We start from the raw sequence: 24345 nt of genomic DNA, 5'->3' as shown, positions 1-24345 counted from the left end.
AGATGACTGAATTTGTTGAATTCAGATGAGACGAGGGAGAGAATTAAGCTGGCTGCTGTACATAATCCATCTCACATTAAAGTTCAGTGTGTGTCATCACGTCTTTGAGTGTGTGATAAGGAGGTTGTGAGTTTGAATACACACATGTGAGCCAGTGTGTGTATGTGTGTGTGTGTTTGTGCGTACTAGGGAACAGGATTTCTCTAGAACATGATAATGCTCTCAATGGAGGCATTATGTATCCATTTAGCTTTTAGCTTAGATTAACGCAGAGCATCTAAGTGCGTGAGCGTGAGTGTGTGTTTGTCTCTGTGTCCTGACTGGCTAAATTGAAGCTGGCATCAGAGGGAAATAGAATGACGTGAATAATGTGACCCTGTTTTCAACCTTTATTCATTCAGGTGCTTTTAGCCTCACAGCTGCTGTCTTCTAAACTCACCGTCCAACATTATTTATCCAGAGACACATTTACTCTTGATCTCGCTTTATTTGGTTCTTTTTTAGATCTGTGTTGTGTTTTGTGTTGCATGTGTAACATGAGTGACAGCCCAAAGTAATATCTATTAAACAAACAAGTAAATCCTTGATTTTATCAAAACTTTGTGTTGCTTATAAGGCAGCGGCGCTTTCGGCCCGGGCGCTTGATGTCCTCTCCCTGCTCACTGCTTACCAAGCCGAGTTGTGCGAGGATTTTGGACAAACACAGGACCCAGCAACAGAGACCTCTGGAAATACAAATTCAGGATGCTCACACACGCATCTCTGTTGCATCTTGTGTGATAGAACGATTGGTTCACTTCTGTCGACCTGAAGGATGCGCATTTACACATCCCTATCTACCCTACCCACAGAAGAATCCAGAGATTCGCTTTCCAGGGGATTTGCTACAAGTACCGAGTGCTTCCTTTCGGTCTCTCTCTGAGTCCGTGGGTGTTCGTGCGGTGCATGGAAGCGGCAATAACTCCGCTGAGGCACTCTATTTTATTCTCTGCCCAGCATGGATGCTCCCCTGGGCATAGACACACTAGCACACTCTTGGCTTCTTTACGCGTTCCCTCCCCTGGCATTGATACCCCCCACTCTGGCCAGAGTGAGGGAGCACGGTCACACACTGATATTGATAGCTCCGCTTTGGCCTGCCATGCATTGGCTGGCAGAGATATATCGGTTGCTGCGCGCTCAGCCTTGGCAGCTCCTGCTGCGCAGGGACCTGTTACTTCAGGGGAGGGGACTGTCTTCCACCCACACCCAGAACACCTGGCACTGTGGACTTGGCCCCTGAGTGGCTCAGTCTGTCAGCTGTGGGACTCCCACAGTGGGTGATTTCCACTATACAGAGTGCTCGAGCCCCCTCCACTAGATCTCTGTATGGCTCTAAGTGGGGTGTCTTCGTGGAGTGGGGTCATAGACACGGCCACGTTGCGTTTTAGTGCCCGGTGGGGGTGATTTTGTTATTTGTGCAGGACCTGATTGACAGGAAGAAAGCCCTCTCCACGGTAAAAGTGTACTGGGCAGCTAATGCTGCCTGTCACGTGGGGTTTGGGAAGCAAACAGCGAGTCAGCACCCGTTGGTCTGACACTTCATGAAGGGCGCACGCAGGCTTCTTCCTATGTCCAGACTGCTGGTACCATCGTCGGATCTGGCTGTGGTTCTTGAAGGGCTTAAGGGCCCTCCCTTTTAGCCACTGGAGGGGGCAGGTTTAAAACATGTTTCCCTCAAGACAGTGTTGTTGCTAGTTCTGGCCTCAGCTAAGCGGGTCAGCGACATCCATGCGATTTCAGTGCACCCGACATGCGCCCAGTTTTTCCCAGGCGGTGTGAGAATGATTTTGAGGCCCAACCTGGCTTTTGTGCCTAAGGTAGCGGGCTCATGTTCTCCTATTGATCTTGTGGCTTTTCCCTGCCTCGTCAGGGGAATCGCAGTGGACTTGTGTCCAGTGAGCGCAGTGCGCACTTACATGGATAGGACTAGGGGTCTCAGGCGGAGCGATCAGTTGTTCGTCTCCTGGTTTGGTCCTCATAAAGGAAAACCTGTCACAAAGCAGCGCCTGTCACGCTGGGTGGTGGAGGCGATTGCTTTGGCCTATACGGGTCAGGGTTTACAGCCTGCTGGGGGCTTGCGGGCACATTCAACTCAGGGCATGGACGCTGGATGTGCTGGACGTCTCCGCTCCGTGCGTGGCACGTGCAGTTTTGCACTGACCGGATCGGAGTTCTTTTCCTGGTGGGTTGGTGGGCACTAGATAAGCTTGTCTGGCAATACGGGAGCTACCACATCCCATAGTGAGACATCAAGCAGAATATTATGAAAGAGAACTTTAGGTTATTTACATAACCCCGGTTCTCTGAGTAATATGAGTGAGATGTCTCACCAGACAACCCTTCTTGCTGGGGCGAGTGAGAAGAGGTGCTTATCTTGAATGAGTTTGTCCGTCCGCATGAGCTATTTAAGGCAGATGGCACTACATGATGTGGACGGATACGTTCACACGTTCATCAGCCAATCAGGGTTGGCGTAATGAGATTAATGCTTCTGAGGGCTGCAGAGAGGCTTGCATCCCATAGTGAGACATCTCACTCATATTACTCAGAGAACTGGGGTTATGTAAATAACCTAAAGTTTATAAAAACTGTGTACTTGGTTAAAACAAAATAATAAAACAGAGAGCCACATAAATAGGTGGTATTTAAAATAAATAAAAAAAAACACATGATTAAATAAGTGAAAATTTTAAAACTGGTGTAATGTGTTCCAGCCCTCCGGCCTTCATCAGAACTTGTGCTGCTGAGTTCTGGAGTAATTTTAGGTTAGAAATAGAATTTTTAGGAAGACCAGAGAGCAGGGCAATACAATAATCTATTCTACCACAAATTATGCATTTTAGAAATAACCTTACCCAGCAAAGCTGCCAGAGATTTTTGTTTTGATCAACACCATTGATGTTTATTTTCTCTTATAAGTATCTTGATTTTCTTTTCATGGGAAATATGAGCTTCTATGAAGGAAGGAAAGCTATGGTGCAGTCAGCGGGAAGGGCTTTAGAGTCAGTAAATAATAAAATCAAAATGTGTCCTGATCTTGACTTTGTAACATTTTCTAAGCTTTTTGATTCTATAGTTGGTTCAGTTTTATTTTATGCTGCTGGAATATGGGGTTTTAAGGACTCCCCGGAAGGTAATGCAGTTCAGAGTTGAGCTTTGAGGTCCTATCTTGGAGTTTACAAATTCACTGCAAAGACCGTTATAAATAGGACCTCAGGATGGGAATCCTGTCTTGTAAAGGAAAGATGTGAAATGGTTCGGCTCTGGAACCAACTTGCTCAGTTGCCAGATGAAAGGCTGACCAACAAAATCTTTAACTGGGACCGAGCCCACAACCTTCCTTTATCAAGTGACATCTTTGCAATATTTTCCTCTTGTGATTTATATTATATTTTTAGCAGTAACTTGCAGTGTAAGATAGATACTGCAAAGCAGACGTGATTTAATCTTCATAAGAAACTATGGAAGGAGGAGATTTGGAGGAAACCTAAACTTAGAAGCTATGTCCAAAAAGAGATTACTACACAGAATCATATCTAACCCTACACTGAAGGAGAGGTCAGAGGTCATTGTGTGCACAATTAAGATCTGGTACACTGCCCTTAGTGACTGAAGTAGGCAGGTATCAGAGTGTACCCAAAGAGCAGCATATGTGTTTTGTGTGATCTTAAAGTTGTTGAAGATGAGCTTCATTTTCTGTTCCAATGTCCACTGTATGATGAACTGAGGAAATCTTGAAAAAGTACAAAAGAAGAAACCAGATTTGTTTTGGATGTCTGAATATGATATGTTAAATTGGTTCTTCAAGGAGGAGATTCATGCTTTAGTCAGATTTATTGAAAAAGCATGGACATTAAGACAGAAAACATCATATCCTACCTAAGAACACAATCCTTTCCGCTGCAAGGTGGTGTGGTGGTTAATACTGTGGCCTCACAGCAAGAAGGTCGCTGGTTCAAGCTTTGGCTGTGGGGTGGTTTGAACTGGGGAGAGGTGGCCTTTCTGTGTGCGTGGCTTCTCTCTGTGTACTCCAGCTTCCTCCTGCTATCCAAAGACATGCATATTAGGTTAATTGATCACTCTAAATCTTCCCTAGGAGTGAGTGGTTGTTTGTATTTTTCTGTTGGTCCTGTGATGGACTGGTGACCTGTCCAGGTGTACCCTGCCTCTCACCTGTTAAATGCTGGGTTAGGCTCCAGCTTCCCTGCTACCCATAATGAACGAAGTGGTACAGATAATGAATGAATGAAAAAGGATCTAAATTTCACTTCTTCAGAAGGGGCCCCACCACTGCCTTTTGAAGGCAGATGGGAAAACAACTATCTGAAGAGAGTTATTTACAACATTTTAAAGTTCATACTCATACTCATACTGGGTCTATAAGGTAGGTTGTTGGGTTTAGTTGGGAGAAAATTCGACCGAGCATTGTTGCATCAAACAAAACAGAGGTTCAGATCTGTTCAAAACAACAATATGTTGAGATAACAGACAGATCTAATAGTATTGATTTTATTTCTGAAGTGATCTGCAAAGTCCTCACATGCAGCATCTGATGCATGGAGGACGTGTTAAAATCAGCATTTATTAAAGATCAGTGGTTTTAAAAAGGAATTTGGGGTCTTTTTTCTTGTCTGTGATGAGGTTGAAGAAGTGGAGAATTCTGGCCTGTTTAAGTGTATTATTGTAGATTTTGAGTTGTTCGTGTAAAATTTCAAAATGAATTGTTAGCTCTGTTTTTCTCCATTTCCTCTCCGCTCTCCTGCTATTTCTTTTCAGCTTGCTAAGTTCCTCATTTCTCCATGGTGTTTTGGATTTTATTCTTAAAGTTTTTGTTTTATTGATCTACAATAAAATCACATGTTGCAGGTAAAATCTGAGCAGGAGTTTGGTGTAAAATGTCAATAAAATGTGCAGCCACTTTAGAGGTAATATATCATTTCCTAATCATTCTCATCAGGGCCTCCTGTTGGATAAAACTGGTGATGTTAAAAAATAGACAGTAGTGGCCTGACACAGCCAGGTCAACAACAGAGGACTCACCAGTGGACAGGCCATAGGTTAGGACCAGGTCCAGGGTGTGTCCTCTGTTGTGAATAGGCTGTGTTACATGCTGTTTAAAAGGTTTAAAAACTTGCTGGCATAGGGATCACTACTGTTATTGATATGTAAGTTAAAATCACCAGTTATTAAAATCTTATTGTATTTAATATGTACAGCTGATAAAAATCAGAAAGCTTTTTATTAAAATAAAAAAGAGGGTTTCGTGGGCTATTAATTGTGTTGCATAAAACAGATAGATAGATAGACCATCAATCAGAGAGAGCTTTACAGGAGTGAAGAATGAGTTCCATGTTGTCAGTGTATGAAATTTTGATGGACTGACAGTAACCTTTTAACAAAATGTAAAGCTGTCAGATGCGGCTGAACTTGATGTCTCCATAACGAGGTGAAGGTAGTGGACCGGAAATTATGCCCTGTTTATTTAACTGTCTCTGACTGTTGGAGCTTGAGGTCATACATAAATATACTCATTAACATAATGACACAACATATTAGTCTTTGTAGAGCACCTGCAGTGTTCTTATTATATAAATAAGCAGATGATAAAAGATGTTAATAAAGCACTTAACGGCAGTATAAAAATTCTTCTTAATTAACTACAGAAAATTCACCTGATAAGAATTAGTAGACTAAGTTATTAGTTAACCCTTTAAAAACGCAGCTGTTGTGAACTTAAAGCAGACTACATACAATATTTGCACAAATGAACCTGCACTGTGTACATATAACAGCTTCAGAGACAAACAAAAAAAGGATATTGTTAAAAAAAAACGTATTAACTGTGTAATATTTTTCTGCTTATATAAGTCTTTTCGTCTGTTCATTTTGCAACACTAACCCATGTTTCATGAAAAAGGAAAACATCTGAATGTGCATCTTTATAGAGTTTTAATGCCCCATAAGCTTTTTTTTTATATTCTAGATATTCTGGGGATAGAAAGTACTTAAAAATGCTCCATCAAATGACAACACAGTTAAAAAGAATGCCCATGTACACGTTTAAGTTGCTTTGTATTGCAGCAAATCAAAACACCTTTGTACTTCGCTCCTAAAAAGGAGTTTATCTCAAAAGCTAAAAGAAACAAAATGTTGCAGTAACTTGTTTAGCATTAACACATTTTTTTTTTTTCTTTGTACATTTAGAAATGTTTTTGATCACTAAGGGTTTGTGAGAGGAGTGAGTGTGGTTGTTTGTCTCTCTGTGGGGCCCTGCGATGGACTAGTGGCCTGTCCAGGTGACCTGCCTCTCACCTGTTAGTTGCTGGGATAGACTGCAGCTTCCCCACGACCAGAATTGGACTAAACAGTACAGAAAATGGACGGATGGAAATTTTGTGCTTATTTTGCAAATGTGATGAAAAAAAACTTTTATGATTTATTATTGCATTTTCACTTTCATAGTCTTTTAGCTTAAATTGTAGAAATAATAGAAATATGAAACATTTGAGGAAACTCCAAGAAATGACTCCACTATGCACAAAAATAGTGTGCATTAAAAAAATGGTACAAATATTTTCCATGAATGGACATCAGATTTAGTCATTTTAATATGATCTGCATTAAAACTCACAAAAAAGAACTAATAGTAATGTGAAATGAATGATAGAGAAACTAAATACCATCTGTTTTGTAGTGCTTGCCAGTTCCAGGCCGGGGCTTTCGTCTGGGCCAGTACTGCTGCCGCTGTAAAGAGGGATTCTACAACCCCGAGATTTACCCCGAGAACTCAGGTGAGTCATCCTGCATCGCTCCAATAATGTCTCCAAAACAAGTGTTGTTTACAGCTTAAAAAGCACATTTGTGGGTGCACTAGACCTTTAAAACCCAGTTTAAAGACTTGTATCCTGAGTGGGGCTGAAGCTGGGAAACAACATCCTCTAACAGAACCTGGAAAGGACTGAGAGATGGATTACAGCCATGCTGGTTTTAGTCTGTTACTGGATTTGCTGGCATTAACAGAGATACAGAATATAACCAGACTTAAGTTATTTCTTTTAGTTGTTTTTCTGTGGTCATTACTATAATCCACGACAGTTGCAGCAGTGCACAACTTGACCTGATTTAAGAAGAATACATGCTTTTCTGTAAACATGATTTACGACAGATTACCCCAAACAGGCAGCAGGACCAACAACGCACTGCTGTAAATGAGCTCAACCACCTGCAGTGAAGTAAAGAAACAAAAATATCATCAATACCAGTTTAAAATCTCTGTAAATGTTAAAATTTTGATGCTGTAATATGATATTTATTCCTCACACTGCAGTTAACATCCCATTTAACCAGAGTTCCTACCAAAAATTCTTTTCGCTTCAGTGGTTTAAGGATTTTTAAGGATATCTTTACAGTAGTAATAATTTTTTTATTAATATTTATTTCTCTCTAAATGTTTGATGTTAAATGTGTTTTTATTATTATTTTGTGATTGTTTTTTACCAATTTATTTATTTATTACTTTTTTAACACATTTATCATTTTCACATTATCAATAAACTTGTTTTATTATTTAACCCATGTATTTTATACAATTTGTTTCTATTCCATTATCTATTATTTTATTTTACTTATTTTATCTTATTTCTGTCTTTATATATTTATCTAATCTATTTGTTTTTTTGTTTTCTTTTTTTAATAATCTTTCAGTTTAACATCTTTTATTTAAATTCCCCGTGTTTTAGCTTCCCCAGTGTGACTGGTGAGGGTCAGGACAGCGCTTGTTGAGAGCATCATTTTGCGTTTATGTGGGCATGTGTTTATATGTAGAACTTGAAGGTTTCTGGTCTGGGGGATCAGTTTGTTTTATATGATAAAGGGCTTTATAACAGTTGGTTGTTTGGTTGGTACCGAGGGGTGGAGCCTATCCCAGGGGTACATCCTGGACGGGTTGCCACTCACACTCGTTGTTTGGGTTGTGTCAGCTACACATGCATAAAAGTGCTGCTCAAAGAAAAAAATAATAAAAAATACAAAAACACTTTTTGATCAAAGTTTTCCTTTCTGAGTTTGTAAATGCTGCAGTTTGGGGTGATATGGATTTGAGGGTATCACATGATTTTGTGGAGGTGATGTTGATGCATGTGTGTGTGTGTGTGTGTGTGTGTGTGTGTGTGTGTGTGTGTGTGTGTGTTTGGTGCAGATGGAGGCCCTGTGAACAGCACTGACAACAGTGGTATGTGTTACCTGAACATGCCCATCTGCCTACCATGCTGGCCGGGTTGTAAGAGCTGCCAGGACGGCACCCCCTGCTGGGTGCAGGAGGATGGGCCTCTCAGGGCCGTTGTGCTGGCTTTCCAGGGGGTCTTTATGCTCCTCATCTTTGTCAGCATGCTGGTCGCCTACAGGCAGCGTCGGAATCGGGTGAGTCACATCTTTTGGCCCAACAGGGCTGCTGTGTGGATGAAGCTTGGACAGAAGGATAAAGGTGGATCTAATCCCAACAATAAACCATGTTTTATGATATTGATTAATCGGAAATAACCTACTTTTCCAGTTAAGATCTTTACAGTCATACCCTGACCAATGCCAGAAGCATTATTAATTAATTTACTTAAGTATTTAAGTTGGGACCAGGCAAATTCAGGTACATTTTCACATAAATATGCAAGATTATAGCCAATGGCTAATTTCCATGTAGACAGGTAGATGAATTTAAGTGTAAAATATAATGACATATGAGAAAGTTTGCAAACACTCATACTTATTCCACTTTATAAAAACGTCTTTAGTTTCCATTGCAAATTTTGGAACATGACTGATCAAACATACTTAAATAACTGGGAACAGTGTGCTATGACTTTTGTTTTTGGTGTTTACAAAAATCACAGAAACTGCTGAATTTGTGCCATAGAAATGAATGCGATTCTGCAGAAATGACTGAAAAACCCAGCCCACTGTGGAGCTTAATAACTAACCCATAATTTCACTTAGCAATTTTATTCAAAGTTTAAACAGGTCACAAAAGACAGAGCTTTGAGTGTCTAGAACAGGGCTACTCAATTCGGTCCTACGAGGGCCGCAATCCAGCAGGTTTTCCATGTTTCCCTGCACCAACACACCTGAGTCAAATTAGGTGGCTCTAACAGCCAATCAGGTTCTACACAGTGACTCATTAATTTGACTCAGGTGTGTTGGTGCAGGGATACATGGAAAACCTGCTGGATTGTGGCCCTCGTAGGACCGAATTGAGTAGCCCTGGTCTAGAAGGACATTTTGATACCTTTTGACACAATCACAGTTTAAATTTACTCAAATTTAAGATTTTGAAACAGAAAGGTGTAAGGATGTCACACACTAAATTTTGGCCCTAAAATGTTTCAGAAAAGTCCTTAAACAAACTTCTTTCACAACCACAGTGTCTCCTGTACATATACAAACTATACTATACATCAAAACGTAGGCATTTTGACGTCTTTCACTGAATGCAAACATCATTGCGATCGGCTTTACAGTTTTCTCTCAGATCACCTCAGAACACACAGTGCCCCACCTAGGCTCTGACAGACTTCCGGTATAATTCAGCTCAGGTTTTTCTTCAAGTAAGGAGGTGAGGGGTCTTTTTAACCTGCTATAAAAACTACACAGAAGACAGAAGAATCATATAAGGTAGATCTGTGTGTTCAGCAGACCTTTCAGTCGCTCACAGTTCAAGATTTTTCATAGTTTTTGGTGATCATCTTTTCAAGGGCCAATTTTCATGTCCCCTGTCTTTTTCTTTGTCAGACAATCTTGACAATCAGATGCCTGAGCCACCTCATCTGACTCCTCTCGATGTGGAGGAGCAGCGGCTCTACTCTGAGCCCCTCCCGGATCACTGAATTTCTTACTCTATCTCTAAAGGAGAGCCGGCCCCCCTGCGAAGAAAACTCATTTCGGCCGCTTGTATTTGCGATCTTGTTCTTTCGGTCACTACCCACAGCCAACCACTGACACTGCTGTCATTTACTCTGACAGATTCCAACATGGCTGCCCTCATAATACATGTATTATGGAAGCCATGGTGTCATCGGTCATCAGGACTCATAGAACGTGAGAATTACATGACATACAATATAATTAAAGATTTTCACACTAACTAATAAAGTTTTCAAAGAGCTCCACTGTGATGTATGCGTGATAATTTTGTAATGTTAAATAAAGAGCATGGATAAATTTTATTTTATTAATCTCAACTAGGAAATTAGACTCAGCATTTGTCCCTCTAATACATTTACTAGAGAACCAGGGAACAATTGGGGGGCCTTACTCAGGGCCAGCGTTGGCACACCAGGGACTTGAACCCAGTTCCTCCAGAACAACACTGGTTTTCCTAAGCAATGTGACCATGAACTCCACTTTGACTGGATTATTGAACAACATGCTACGTTATGTTTATATGACAGATTAAATCGCCGTTTTCTTCTTCGTAATATGCTGTGATTTCTGAACAAAAGCCAGTTAAATTTATTTTCTTTAATTGTAGGGGAAAAAAACCAAAAACAAAACACAGTTAATCCACACTTATGTAACATTGTTCTTTTATCTCCCATTAAGCAGAATCAGATGAGTTTAGATTTTGTGACCCTGTGAGGCAGCCCTACTTTTTGAATAAATGGTGAAATGCTGTCTGGCCATGAATGTGTTGGGATTTATTCTGGAGAATCAGTCTCATGGGCTGATGTTTAGAAAATGAAGACATCTACTCTCCATACTTAAACTAACTCAGCTGATAACAATCTTTTTACTTTAGAAATTCATGGTTATGGTGGGAAGAGGGTGGAATTATTTGGAGATGTGATGAAGGCATCCTGGACCCCAGGAATGTACAGAATAGTGGATTTAAAGTAAAAAGATTGGAAAATGAATCTGCAGCTTCTTGTAATTGTTGATTTTCTCCACCTTCTCCCCCCCTCCACCTGTAGAGGATCCGGGCCTCTGGGCTCCTGCTGCTGGAGACGATCCTGTTCGGTTCCCTGCTCCTCTACTTCCCGGTGAGTTTCTGACCGAGTCAGCTTGCTAAGTGTTGCAGATTAGAGCTTTTTACAGATGACTGCACAGCACAGTGCCAAGGATTATATCATAATGGACGATTTGTGGAAAGGTGAATGGGGTGAGGGCATCTGTGTGTGTGTGTGTATCTCTTTTGTAATGGGGTAGGTAGGTACGTAGCTGACATTTCATAACGTCTCTCTGCTCCGGTCATAAATCATCAATCAATCTGGATTCATTTGACCAATCAAAAGCGGTGAACGGAAGCCTGTTTTTTGATCCATCTGAGTGTCGGCTGATGAGAGCTTGTCCCTGCAGACCGAAGCAGTGTGTGCAGAGCTGCACATTACTGGGAAGTGATTTAATATTAGGTGTGTGTGTGTGTCAGCATTTTAATGGACTGGCAGCTCTGCTCCTCTGACCTACATACTGTCATTTTCAAAATACAGTAAATTCAATGCAGTTTATTAATACAGCCCCAATTAAATCTGAAGTCATCTCAAGGTTCCATCAAGATACATTTAATACCTGCTCCACCACTTCAACATATTCAGTATTAGTAATATTAATACTGCAGCAGCTAAAACATGTCTTATTATCATTAACAAATATAAAAGTAAAAATCACATTATTTTCCTGATTGTGGTGGAATAAAAGTTAGTGTTTTATCAGATCTTTCTTGTTTTTATGAAAGTAAACAGGTTCAGTTTTGTTGCAACTACCAAGGAGAAGATCCCTCTGGGAAAAATAACGTATTTCTTTATGTCATTTCATCTAGTTGCTCTGGAGACTCAAAAACTAATCTTTTTACCTGAAGCCTTCCATTTATTTTCAGACTGCCTGTCATTCAGTACGAAAGGCATGGAGGTTGGACATTTGAATAAAAATTGTTTTAAAAAATTAAAAATAAATCAAATAAAAGCCAACCAAGAACCGATAAAGTATTCTAATGTCCCCCTTCAAATAAAAATGGAAACGTTTGCTCAAACATGAGTCTATTTTTATGTGAACATTTCTTCTGTAATAATCTCTTAGTTTGGTGTGTTGGTGTGTTGGTGTGTTGGTGAGGGTAGGAACGTAGATCCACCGGTGAATCAAGAGTTTTACCTTTCTTAATTTTTCATTATTTTAATCATATTTGACCTTTTTTTTATTTAATTTTTATATTTTCTACAAAAATAATTTTTAAAATATTACATTTCTGTATCTATTATATAAAAATATAGCTGTATAATTTTCTTTTCCTGTGTATCACTGAGAAAAATATAACACTGAGGAGGAAGAAGTACCATACTTAAATAAAAGTATAAACAGAAAAATTGTACTCTAGTAAAAATAATAAAAGTACCACATTAACCTTTTTACTTGAGTAGAAGTAATTACTTGCTTCTAAATATACATGAAGTATTAAAAGTAAAAGTACTTGCTGAATGTACTGGATAATGCTGTGGTTTACAGTTTCATTAAGTGTGCTGACTGTATAGGTGAACACGTCAATAGAATGGGCTGTGCCAGTTTAATGAACAATGATACAGACAATGTTACTGGTAACACTGGAAAAATCTATCAATTATTTGAAAGGTTATTGTTCTATTTATCCTCTGTGGAAACGTTCATACTTGGACTTGGACCTCAAGAATTAAATGCCATGAACAAAGTAACACAGAAGACTGACTCAGGGCTAAACTGGGACAAAAAATGAGGCTGGAAGTCATACCAGGCCACTCCAAATCATATACACACACATATGCTCACACATAAGCGCACACACACACAAGCAGGCTAAGCAATCACCTCAACTTATTACTCTATGTAGACTGACATTCACACACAACTATCAGCCACCAGTCCAGTTTATTCTCTCTCATCAAAAGACTCAATACAACAGCCCCAGCAGGACTCCATTATTCATATTCTAATATCATGTTGATCTAAACAACACGACTGAGTAATTTTGTCAAATAATTTAGATGGCAGTTTACCATGAATGTTAACATTAATATTCTCTGCAACAGTAAAAACAAGAAGTGGTCAATAGCAACTTCACCTGATGTGATTCAAATAACATTAGAAAATTAAAAAGTCAACTCAACTTAGACAAGAGACCTTAACAGGTTCACAAACTTTTTCATGGAGCAATACATCTGTGGAGGTATGAAATATTTGGTGGTCCTGCTGAGGTGCAGCTCAGCAGGACCCACCAAATATTTCATGAAGTAAAGTAAGCCATGTCATTACCATTGAAACAGAATCAAATCCACAAAGACATGTTCCACATGGAGTTAACTAACACCTCAGACATCAACATTTAACCAACAAGCATGAAAAGCTGCAGTCACATAATTTACAACCAGATAAACACAATAACAAGTTTTTTCATCAGCATTTACCCTGATAACAACATGTTTACAGCTGCTTCTGAGTTGGACAAGGACAGATGTGGACAGTATCTGTGTAAGAATAGTGGAACTCAGATCATTATTACAGCAAGTAACATCTATGACTCTATGAAGACTGTCTATCTATCTATCTATCTATCTATCTATCTATCTATCTATCTATCTATCTATCTATCTATCTATCTATCTATCTATCTATCTATCTATCGTAGTGTCTGAACTGCAGAGTGTGAGATACTACTGTATATATTCAGCTGAAATATGGAGTAGCAGCAACTACTGTCCAGTCTTTGCTGCATTTATTAACTTTCAGTAAGACTGTCTCTCTGTCTCTGCAGGTGTTCATCCTGTCCTTCAAGCCGAGCACCTTCAGGTGTATTCTGCTCCGCTGGGTCCGTATGCTCGGTTTCTCCATTGTATACGGCACAATCACACTGAAGATGTACAGGTCGGTTAACACTGGATGGACGCTTACTGAAAACTTTTTTAAAGACAGTTGTTTCTGCTTGATTTTTTTTTTTTTTTTTACAAACCTCAGTTTATTCTTCGTACACTACCCTGAGTAAACATCACAGAGTGGCTTGAACTGAAAACATCACTTTCTGAGATATGAAAGTGAATTTTCTTCAGTTAGTGTTGGCGTTAAGAGAATAAAAATTCTTTTAAATGGTTGTAATGTAAAGGTCTGTAAATCATAACAGCACTTTAATGTAATCTTGAAACCTAACTTTGTGTTGTTTGTTTCCAGTAATGAAACACTGACTGACACTGACCTCTCCACAGGGTACTGAAGCTGTTCCTCTCACGCACAGCCCAGCGAATGCCCTACATATCCAGCTTCCACCTGCTAAGGATTCTGGGAGTGATGCTGATGACGGTCAGCTGGTTCCTGTGTGCATGGACAGTGGGCATCCTGCAGAACCGCGACAGGAATATACCAGTATTCATCACAACCACCACGTCAGATGGACAGGGTTTCAACCTGTGTTACCTGGACCGCTGGGACTACATGATGGCTGTGGGTGAGTGGCAGGTCATTCACACTCGCCATCCACCAGTGCAGCAACAGTGATGAAAGAGAACTTATATCATCATGTCAAATCTCAAAGTTCAATGGTTGTAAAGCAAGTATTAGAATAAAAACTATATTAGATTTAAAGCTGACTATACCAAATTATGCATTATTTAGTATTTTATCAGCGTTCCATGAATATTAAGTTGCTGGTATTCACTTGTTATCTCAGTAGTTGTGCGTAGCATGAAATGATGGTCAACACAGCTCGTTGTATCCCAGAGTGTGTATGAAGTCCAGGATTTCTGCAGGAAGGCAGCGCATTCAGGACTGCATTGTGTCAGGGCCATCATTTTCTATAAGGAATACTCTAAAGAAATACTAATTATTAAGAGTAATGAAGAGTTCTCACTATGAACTGTGTGAAACTGACAGCCCAAGTTTTACCACAACCATTTTAGTACATTAACAACGTGAAATGACACAGCAAAAGTTCAAAATGTACAAATATGACACATGAAAACTACTGATGGTGTAGAAAATGAGGGTTTTGAAATTGTTGTTCTGAGACTTCGGGCATGTCACAAACCTACAAACTTAGTGGGCCTGCAGCAGAAACACCATATTAGCAAACATGTTCATGATTGCTGGAAAATGCCTTGAGCTGGTTTTGTTTTAGGCTGCTCTAACTGTTCAAATCATAAAGGTGATCGACGTCACTTCATGATTTCTCATGAAGTCATAAAAAAAGACGATGGAGCCAGTTTTTACAAACAGATATCAGGAAAAGTCAAAAGATCAAAGAGAGCTGAATCAAATCAGAGTCGCAGCAATCAGTTGGTTAAATGTTTGTAAATCTTTTTACTTCAGCTGATTAGGGTCCTTCTCTGTTAGCTGACTATATATTGGGACTGAATCAAAACTCGTGGGACGATAAAGGCCGTAGCTGCTTTAATGTTTTGTTTGAATAGGACTGAATATCATGAATGAATATCAACAAATCACAACAAGCATCATGTATCCCTGAACTTGTGAGTGATTACCACTCATTCCATCCATACCTTCTTTTGCCACAGCTGAGCTTCTGTTCCTGTGCTGGGGTAGCTCCCTGTGGACCGCTGTCAGGCCGGTCCCCTCAGCCTTCCATGAACCTCGCTACATGGGCATTGCCATCCACAACGAGCTGCTTCTGTCCTCTATGTTCCACTTGTTTCGGTAACACAGACTTCCACAGTTCTGGACAGCGAAGCCATTTGCCTGAGTAACACCTTCAGTAGCTAATGATACTCTGCAGTTCAGACACAGTGAGATGTGGGATAATTTTGTGTTTTCTGCCTCCCTCAGGTTCACCTTTCCATCTCTCCATCCTGACTGGATGTTGCTGCTCTCCTTCACACACACCCATGTCACCATCACGGTGACACTAGCACTGCTCTTCGTTCCAAAGGTAATACTTGTATGTCTTGTAACCAAAGAAAAACAATTTTACAACAAAAAATGAATAAATAAATAAACAAATTAATTTATTATTATTAATAATAATAATAATAATAATAGTAATATATAATAATAACTGGATTAAATTAATTTTAATAAAGCTGGATTAAACTAATTTGAATCAAAAGCCAAAATCACAGAGAAATTAAAGACTTAGCTAATCATGAACAATTTAAAAAAATCAATTACAAATCAGAATCAGAATCACAGGACAATGAGCAGTGCTCTGCTCTGAGAGGGTGGAGATGTGTCCGTATGCTTCATTTTAGAATGGGCAAAGGCGACTTAGCCCTGTTTCTACCGACGGGTTGTGACTTGGTACTGTTTGGTTTGGTAAACCCAGAGCTCTGTTGCATTTCCACAGCTAACCGTAAGTGGGGCATAAGCTGGACAGCGATAGATGCTTCAGCCCTGCTCTTTGTAGCGTGATGTCATAAGGCTGCAACACCTGCCTTGAATTCTAGCCAAGGAAGAATACGACACAAAACAAAGAAGGAGAATGGTGGACATCCAGCAGTTTTTGTTCTTTCTTCTTGTCATGTCATGTCTTGTCATTTTAAACAACAAAACTCCGCTGCATATTTAAACATTTGTGCTGTTCCTGCTTTGTTCTTATTGCTGAGTTGCACGGGAAGTGATGCTTCTTTCAACCAATCAGTGGATTGCAGTGTGTCAAGCTCCACCCTTTTGGGTCAGATCGGTAAGACTGGGACCCAAACAGAAGGGTCACAGGAAAGTAGGACAGCTCAGATTGGATATCCTGCCACCCTTCCCAACTTTTACCTGTGGAAACATTAAAAATACATACCATCCCTTTTGTACTGAGCCAGACCCCCTGGTGAAAACAGGTCTTTGAAGTGAGGCTCACCTTTGGGGCTGAATGCCACTACTCATTTTACCTGCATGGTAATTTTGCCTTTGATAGCAGCGACTCTTTGGATCATCTATTGTCCTGTAGAGGCAAAGGACTTGCTTCTATTGGTTGATCACCCATTAGATACTCTTTCTGCCATCCATTAGCAAAGAAATGCTGATGTTAGTTTTGGAGAGGGGTGGCCAACGTCGGTCTTCGAGAGCCACAATCCTGCAGGTTTTCCAAATTTCCCTGCTCCAGCACACCTAACTTAAACTAATGAGTCGTTGTGCAGATCCTTTTTGGCTGTTGGATCCATTTAATTTGAGTCAGATGTGCTGGAGCAGGGAAATTTGGACAACTTGCAGGATTGTGGCTCTCGAAGACCGACCTTGGCCACCCCTGGGCTAAAGAATAGCTTCCCTTGCTAAATTGGGGCACTCACTCTGCTATCCATTAGCAAAAAGATGTAGATATAGCATTGGAGAGGCTCACAACTAATATGCCTATGCTGGTGACCCACTGGATGAGACTCTGCTGGCTGTATGTTTGGACAGACTGATCATTTGCATTTGCATTGAAAGACTGGCAACCATAATACCAAAGCTGTTGGCCGACTGAATCATCTGTTGCTCTGGTTACCAGCAAAGTATGATGTGTTTATCAGCTGTTTTCCGAAGGTGTGACTGTCCCAGCAAATCTGTGAGATCCACTGAGATGGTCACACCCCCACTGTGTGGCGGTCTCTGGAGCAGGGAATCCCAGGTTTGTTGAGGGGATTTACGCCCCTTCGTTCTGGTTTATGGAGTTGCTAAACCGATGTTACACCAAAATCTGTGACCCATTAGAATCTGTGACCACAGGGGGGCAGCAGTGAACATTTCTCTGCATGTGCATCTTAGAAGATGTGCACAGTCTTGAAAACACTCATATTTAAGTCTGAGTTCATTATAATGCAGGTACAGTAAATCCGAAATGGTGACCTCTGCGATCCTAGCTATGTGAGGGTCACATATTATGTTAAAAGAGTCCAGACTATAAGAGGAGTGACCTAGGTCACTTTTTAACCATGGAATCCGATGTCCCAAACACACATTTAGGGTGGAGCTTACTCACCAACTGATGCCAGAACATCAGTAATGTGTCTGTTGTTCCGGTTGTATTTATTTGGATTCATTATAAATGATAATGAGGTCACACATTTTGATGGCTATCAGAAATGGTGTGTTAGGTCACCCCTCTAATAGTCTGGACTCTTTTAACATAATTTGTGACCCTCACACAGCCAGGATTTCAGAAGTCACCATTTCTGATAGCCATCAGAATGTGTGACTTTACTGTACCTGCATTATGACCTCAGACTTAAATACGACTGTTTTCAAGATTTTGCTCATCTTCTTATTTAAAATAATATAACAGAATCAAGGTATACCCCACAATTTCAGGTCGTGTTGAAGGCCAGAGAAAAGAGATGCGATTTCAGTCTGGACTTAAATTACCTACGGACTGAGAGGATCTGACAGAGGAAAACTGTTCCATAGTCTGGGTGCTGCCACAGAAAAGGCTTTGTCCCCTCTGGTCTTTAGCCTGGCCTTAGGAACAACCAATAAAAGCTGATCAGCTGACCTCAAGGCTCTGGGTGGAGTAAAGGGCTGCAACAGGCTACTTAGATAAGTTGGTCCCAGGGAGTTTAAACACCTAAAAACAATCGATAAAACCTTCAATTTTACCTGAAAGGCAACGGAGACAACAAAGCCAATGGAGAATGCGTAATACAACAGTGATAGATTCTTTTTGTTCTTCTCAGCAGACGGGTTGCAGCCTTTTGAATGCTCTGTGAGCGTTGCAGGGAGCTCTGGTCCAAACCGACATACAGAGAATTAGGTTCACACTGCAGTGCATAATGCTCAATTTGGCTTTTTCAAGAGCCAACCAATCTGAGGATTGAAGATTAATGAAAATGCCACTTGCTCACAAAGTCTGCCATCAACTCGCCCGTCGTCTCTGCTTTTTTTCTTCTCTTCCATAAAGTTGCAGGTTTTTCCACCTTGACCTAGATTCCAAGTCATCCACCTTATCGATCATCTTTTTCTGCTCCTTCTTTAGTTTCTGTTGCACACTGTTCATTTTATGGCTCCATGATTTAATCTCTTCTACACGTACTATGGCAACGTTTATATTCCCATTTTGCTCATCCACCTCCACTGTAATATTTGCACATTTCTGATTGATGTTCTCTCTAAATTCTGACAGCTTGTCTCTGATTTGAGTTGTAATGTCATCTTTAAATGTTAGCTTTTATTTAGTTCTGCAGAGACTGGATTTGTTTGCTAATGTTTGTTTAGGGTTTGAGTTCCTTTTCTTTTTTGCTAAGCCTCTGCTGGAAGTCCTGATAAATTACATTTTAATGTGATGCACAAGTAATGATAGCCAATATATCTTTGCTCCTCAGTCTTAAAGGTATATAAATGTATTTTATTATGTGAAATCAGCTCCAATAATAGTATCAGAGGAAAAATGTTTAAAAACTCTTGTGGTATTTCTCAATTGGCAATCAAATGTTGGGGTAACAAAGTCTTTGTGAATTCAGTTTTTTTCTGGAAAACTTTCAATGAGATGAACAGATCCATGACCTCAAATAAAGAATTGAATTTACTCATGCATGCTATGTTTTCATGTACTTGTGTGTGTTTTGCAGTTCCTCCTTGTGTCTAAGCCTGGGAGAGAGGAAATAGCAGCAGAGGTGTATGAGGATGAAGTGGATCTGCAACGCTCTGGCTCGTACCTCCACAGCAGCTTTCGCTCTGTTTGGAGTGAGCACAATGTGGACCCGGAAGACTTTCGGGTAAACTCTCTTGTCCCCTCAGACCAGTGTTATACCATTACAGTGGGACATAATTTGCAAAATGTAAAAGAAATCTCAAAAGACACATTTAGAGAATAAAAATAATACCCCATTAATTTATGGATAGACTCACTTAAGGAAGTCTTAAAGCTGTCATAATTTAGAATATTTTCTTAATAATTAAGTACAGATAATAATAGAATGAGCAAACATATGATCTATCTCCACCCTTTATCCTTTTCTCATCCTTAAACTGTTTTCTCCTTCATGTAACTGTCTTTCCTCTGACTCTCAATGTCTTTTCCTCTCTTCAATCATTCCAACTATCTGCTCAATCCCACCATCAATTCCCACCCTTCTTCATACGCACCAGGATGAGCTGAAGAAGTTATATGCCCAGTTAGAAGTTAACAAGACGAAGAAGATGACTGCAAACAACCCTCATCTGTCAAAGAAGCGTGGCTCTCGATGCACACTGGGAAGGTCTATTATTAAACGCATTGCAGAGATCCCAGTAACTGTGAGCAGACAGTGCAGTCGTGAAGAGAGAGATGGATCTTTTCGTAGTAGAGGTGGGAATCATTCTGACTCTTTCAGGAGATCCCCAGACAGTGCTAGTATTAGTTACAGAAGTTCAATAAAATCACCATCACCATCTATCCGCAAGTCCCAAAGTGATCATTACCACGTCAGAGAAAAAGACTATTTATTGCGTGACTCTTCATTACGAGCCAATTCTGTGAAGAGATGCTCCCAGCGATCTGAGACAGATTCATTAGATATTCCACCAGGTGTCTGTAAGTCAGTCAGTGCCCAGAATCTGACAATTGATACCAACCTTCTGCATCCTGATCACACCAGGCTTCATAAATCTTGGAGTCTAAGCTCTTCTACCACACATTCTATAGAGAATATACCAAAGATCTCCAGATCCAGCACAATGCGGTCAAGGCAGAGCCTTTCCATAAGTGACCAGACTAGGAGTGCTCTCCTGTTCGAATCCTTTGACAAGGCTGAGGTCTGCCCTTGGGAGGTGGAACCAGAACAATCAGATGAAAGGAACCAGAGGCATGTCACATATGCAAACTCTGAGGTAGGTGTGGAAAATAGACCACCATCCCCACAGGCACTTGTTTGTCCTTGGGACCACTTGCCACCTGTGGAGAAGACTCCTTCAGTTGAAAAAGAAACAAAAACTGACAACATTCCTCCCAAAGCACCAGTCACTGTGTCCGCTAGTGCACCAGGCTCCCCAAGACCAATGCCAACAAAAGATCAACGGGTCTTCTCCTTCCGCAACACCACAAATAAGTGGCTTTCTGTGAAATCATTTATGGGGTCAATGGATGTAAGTAGCAGGTCCAGTAAAGATGGAAACTTAAATAGAGAGGATTCTCAAAAAAGCCAGGAAAGTAACTCCACAACACCAAGGTCTGGATCATCTAGTAGACGTCCAAGCATAGAAATAAGGCCATTACAGAAAATGGGTACAACAACCGATGGAAAACCTAGCCTTGTGAAGCAAAATGCAGTAAGACTGTCTTCTGGGGATTCCTCTGACAGAAGCCCACGAAAGTTCATCATTATGAAATCTGCAGTCTACCCTGGAGATGCAGATGATATACAGCGGGATGGCAACTATGAAAATGTATTTTTATCAAGGCAGAGCAGCAAGCGAAGTAGTATAAGTTCCATCAGCTCAAGGACTCCTTCAACTCGCAGAAGAGGTAGCAATCGAATCAGACCAGCCAGCAGCATTTCTCACACAGATGTATGTCCATGGGATGGATCTGGTTCTACCCAACAAGGAGAAAGAACAAAGAAGCAACAGACCTTGAAGGCAGCTGTCTGCCCCCAGGATTCACTAGCATCAGAAAGATCTAATGTATGTCCATGGGAATCACAGGAGCAAGGGAATGCTGGGAGACAAGACAAGGGTCGGAGTGACGTGTGTCCCTGGGAATCACACAATATTCCTGCTCTGTCTAAAGATTCGCGGACTCAACAGTCTTTGAAACGCGCAGTAGATGTATGTCCATGGGAGACAGTAGAAACTCCCAAAATCTCAATAAGACAAGACAGTGTACTTGCTAATGTTTGTCCTTGGGATGTTGAGGGCAAGCCTGAAGTTGTATATGAGAACCTAAATCCTTTGGAGAACAAGGGAAAGCTAACTGTGCCCCATCAACGAGAAGCCATGAAGTCTGCCATCTATCCAGGTGCATCCAAAGATGTTATAAGTAATAACCAACTGCATAATACAATATTACCTGCCCTGAATCGAGGTGAGCAAGTGTCCAAGACAGTTGAAAGCTGTCCATGGGAATTCCCAGACCCACCTAAAATCATGGATATTTGCCCTTGGGAAGGGGGCAGCAAAGATCCTACAAATACAGACTCAAATTCACAAATAACAATCAAGGTAGATGTTTGTCCTTGGGAAACAGGAAACCAAGGCAATCCAGGTGACTCAGAACAAGGTTTGTCACCTAAAAATGTTGCTTCCTTAAACACTGGGGGGGCAGAAAGCACTAGAGTAAATGTTTGTCCTTGGGAAACCAAGACCCCAGAAAAAACTGCAGCCACTAAAACACCACAGGAGCCGGACAGGCCATCAGATGTTTGTCCTTGGGAGACTGATACAGAATCAGGAAAGCCTCCACAAAGTCCTGCAAGACAGGATGGAGGTCGGACAAATGTTTGTCCATGGGAAACAGAAGAGGCAACTATAGTTAAATCAGAAGTTCCAAAACAATTAGAAAGACAGGAAAATTATGGGCAAAATGTCTCTCCACTGAAAAAAGTTGACACAAAGGTAGGGAAAATGCAAGAGAGTGCTCAAATAGATGTTTGTCCATGGAACACAGAAGAATCCAAAGTTGTCAAAAAGCAAGACAGCATTCAGATAAATGTCTGTCCATGGGAGACTGAAGAACCAAAAACTCTCAAAAAGCAAGACAGTACCCGAGCAGATGTTTGCCCATGGGATACAGAAGAACCAAAAATTCCCCCAAAGGACAGTACATTAGCAAGCGTTTGTCCATGGGAGACAGAAGAACCCAAAACTCTCCAAAAGAAGGACAGTACATTGGCAAGCGTTTGTCCATGGGAGACAGAAGAACCAAGAACTCTCAAAAAACAAGACAGCACCCAAGCAGATGTTTGTCCATGGGATTCAGAGGAACCAAAATCTTTCAAAAAACAAGACAACGCTCGGGCCGATGTTTGTCCATGGGAGACCAGAGACACTAATGTTGAACAAAAGAATGATGGCATTAAAGAAGATGCTTGTCCATGGGAGACAGGACACACTAGTGTAGCAGAAAAACAAGAAACCATTAGAGAGGACATTTGTCCTTCAGAGAGGGAAGAACCTGGCCTTATTAAACAGGATGACAGCAGTGGGACGGACAGAGATGGTGTCCCAGACAATCAGATGGTACTCAGTCCAGATGTGACTCCAGGAGACATGAGCACAGAACAGACCGATGACTCTAAAGCAAGCTTAGCTTTGGGTCGGCGTGATGCTTTGTGTCCGTGGGATCTAGTAAGGAGCCTTTCAGGCTCATTCACAGACAATACCTCCGACGTCTTCACTTGGGAACCTGAAAACATTCCAGAGGAAGATGAGGAAGACGATGCCGAATGTGCTGCTGAGGCTCTTATATTCCCACCGGATTTGTAACTTTTAATCTGTGCTTTTAGGAAAATGTGAACTCTATAAAACCTTCCTGGTGATACCCTGATGACAGTCTTAGGGAAGTGTTTTTAAACTTCCTGAACTACACATGTATGCAGGATTCCGAACAGAACAGTTTCCCTGCTCACAGAAAAGGACAAAAATATGGACAATAAGGAAAGATAAAACCCTAAAAGATGTCCTATCAATTACGGCTATCCAGTTAGGCCACAGACTTGTCAGACAATGAAATGAGTCCTAGAGATTTGATGAACTGGAAACTGATGGTTGTAAAACCAAGTTTATTTGTATTGAAACACATTTAATATATTTATTACATCCCTCAATGACCCAGCAAAGAAGTTAAATGTTGAATGATGGAAGGGCATCTAAGGCTATTAGATGGAGACCCATTTATTCCTGCTTTTACCCCCCATTTTACAACTGGAATCTATTTTGTGTCTTTGTACGTTTTTTAAGTAATGAATCTTGCTTGTAAGTTTTACCCACGGCTGAGGGGGATCCCCCCCCCCCAAAAAAAAATCAGAAAAAAAAAAAATCAAAAACAGAAAAAGCAACACAAGGACTGGAATCCTGAACATCTTGCATCAGATCCATTCACTTTCAAAAGGTTTTCTGATAATTATACTGTTCTGTCACAGTGGAAAGAGGCACAATGGGTGATGTGTTACTTTCCCAAATGATTAAATTATTCATACTTATATGTGAATCCCTATGTAGAGTTTAGAAAGCTCCTAAGACCTTAAGTTTTCTGAAAAGCCTATCAGACCCCATTATTTCTCAGCTTCTGATGCAGACAGCAACATGGGATCAAAACCATTTGAGAGCTTCAAGTCCTGGCTATCTCTGTAAACAAGTATTCACAAAATGAAAAATATCAATAATATGGTGATGTGTCCCACATTGAATCAGACTTGAACGGAAGGAGCATCTGGTCTTATATTGAAAATGAGATTCCTTAACCAAACTAAA

General features: G+C 40.6%; 1 protein-coding gene across 1 annotated transcript in view; it reads left to right on the top strand.

Moving 5' to 3' along the window:
• The window catches only part of gpr179 (G protein-coupled receptor 179), a 30835-nt gene extending 6490 nt beyond the window's left edge, over positions 1-24345 (top strand). Inside the window, exons 3-13 of the mRNA XM_041981891.1 lie at positions 6737-6836; positions 8231-8460; positions 11001-11069; positions 13805-13914; positions 14250-14488; positions 15555-15693; positions 15823-15925; positions 19527-19673; positions 20047-22416; positions 22507-23026; positions 23090-24345. Of these exons, the coding sequence (XP_041837825.1) occupies positions 6737-6836; positions 8231-8460; positions 11001-11069; positions 13805-13914; positions 14250-14488; positions 15555-15693; positions 15823-15925; positions 19527-19673; positions 20047-22416; positions 22507-23026; positions 23090-23358 (4296 nt within the window). The 3' untranslated portion in view covers positions 23359-24345. The remainder of the gene's footprint in view (positions 1-6736; positions 6837-8230; positions 8461-11000; positions 11070-13804; positions 13915-14249; positions 14489-15554; positions 15694-15822; positions 15926-19526; positions 19674-20046; positions 22417-22506; positions 23027-23089) is intronic.

Source organism: Melanotaenia boesemani, chromosome 4, assembly GCF_017639745.1.
Source record: "Melanotaenia boesemani isolate fMelBoe1 chromosome 4, fMelBoe1.pri, whole genome shotgun sequence".
NCBI lineage: Eukaryota > Metazoa > Chordata > Actinopteri > Atheriniformes > Melanotaeniidae > Melanotaenia > Melanotaenia boesemani.
The sequence above is the reverse complement of the archived record's forward strand: the minus strand, read 5'-3'. Positions and strand labels throughout refer to the sequence as shown.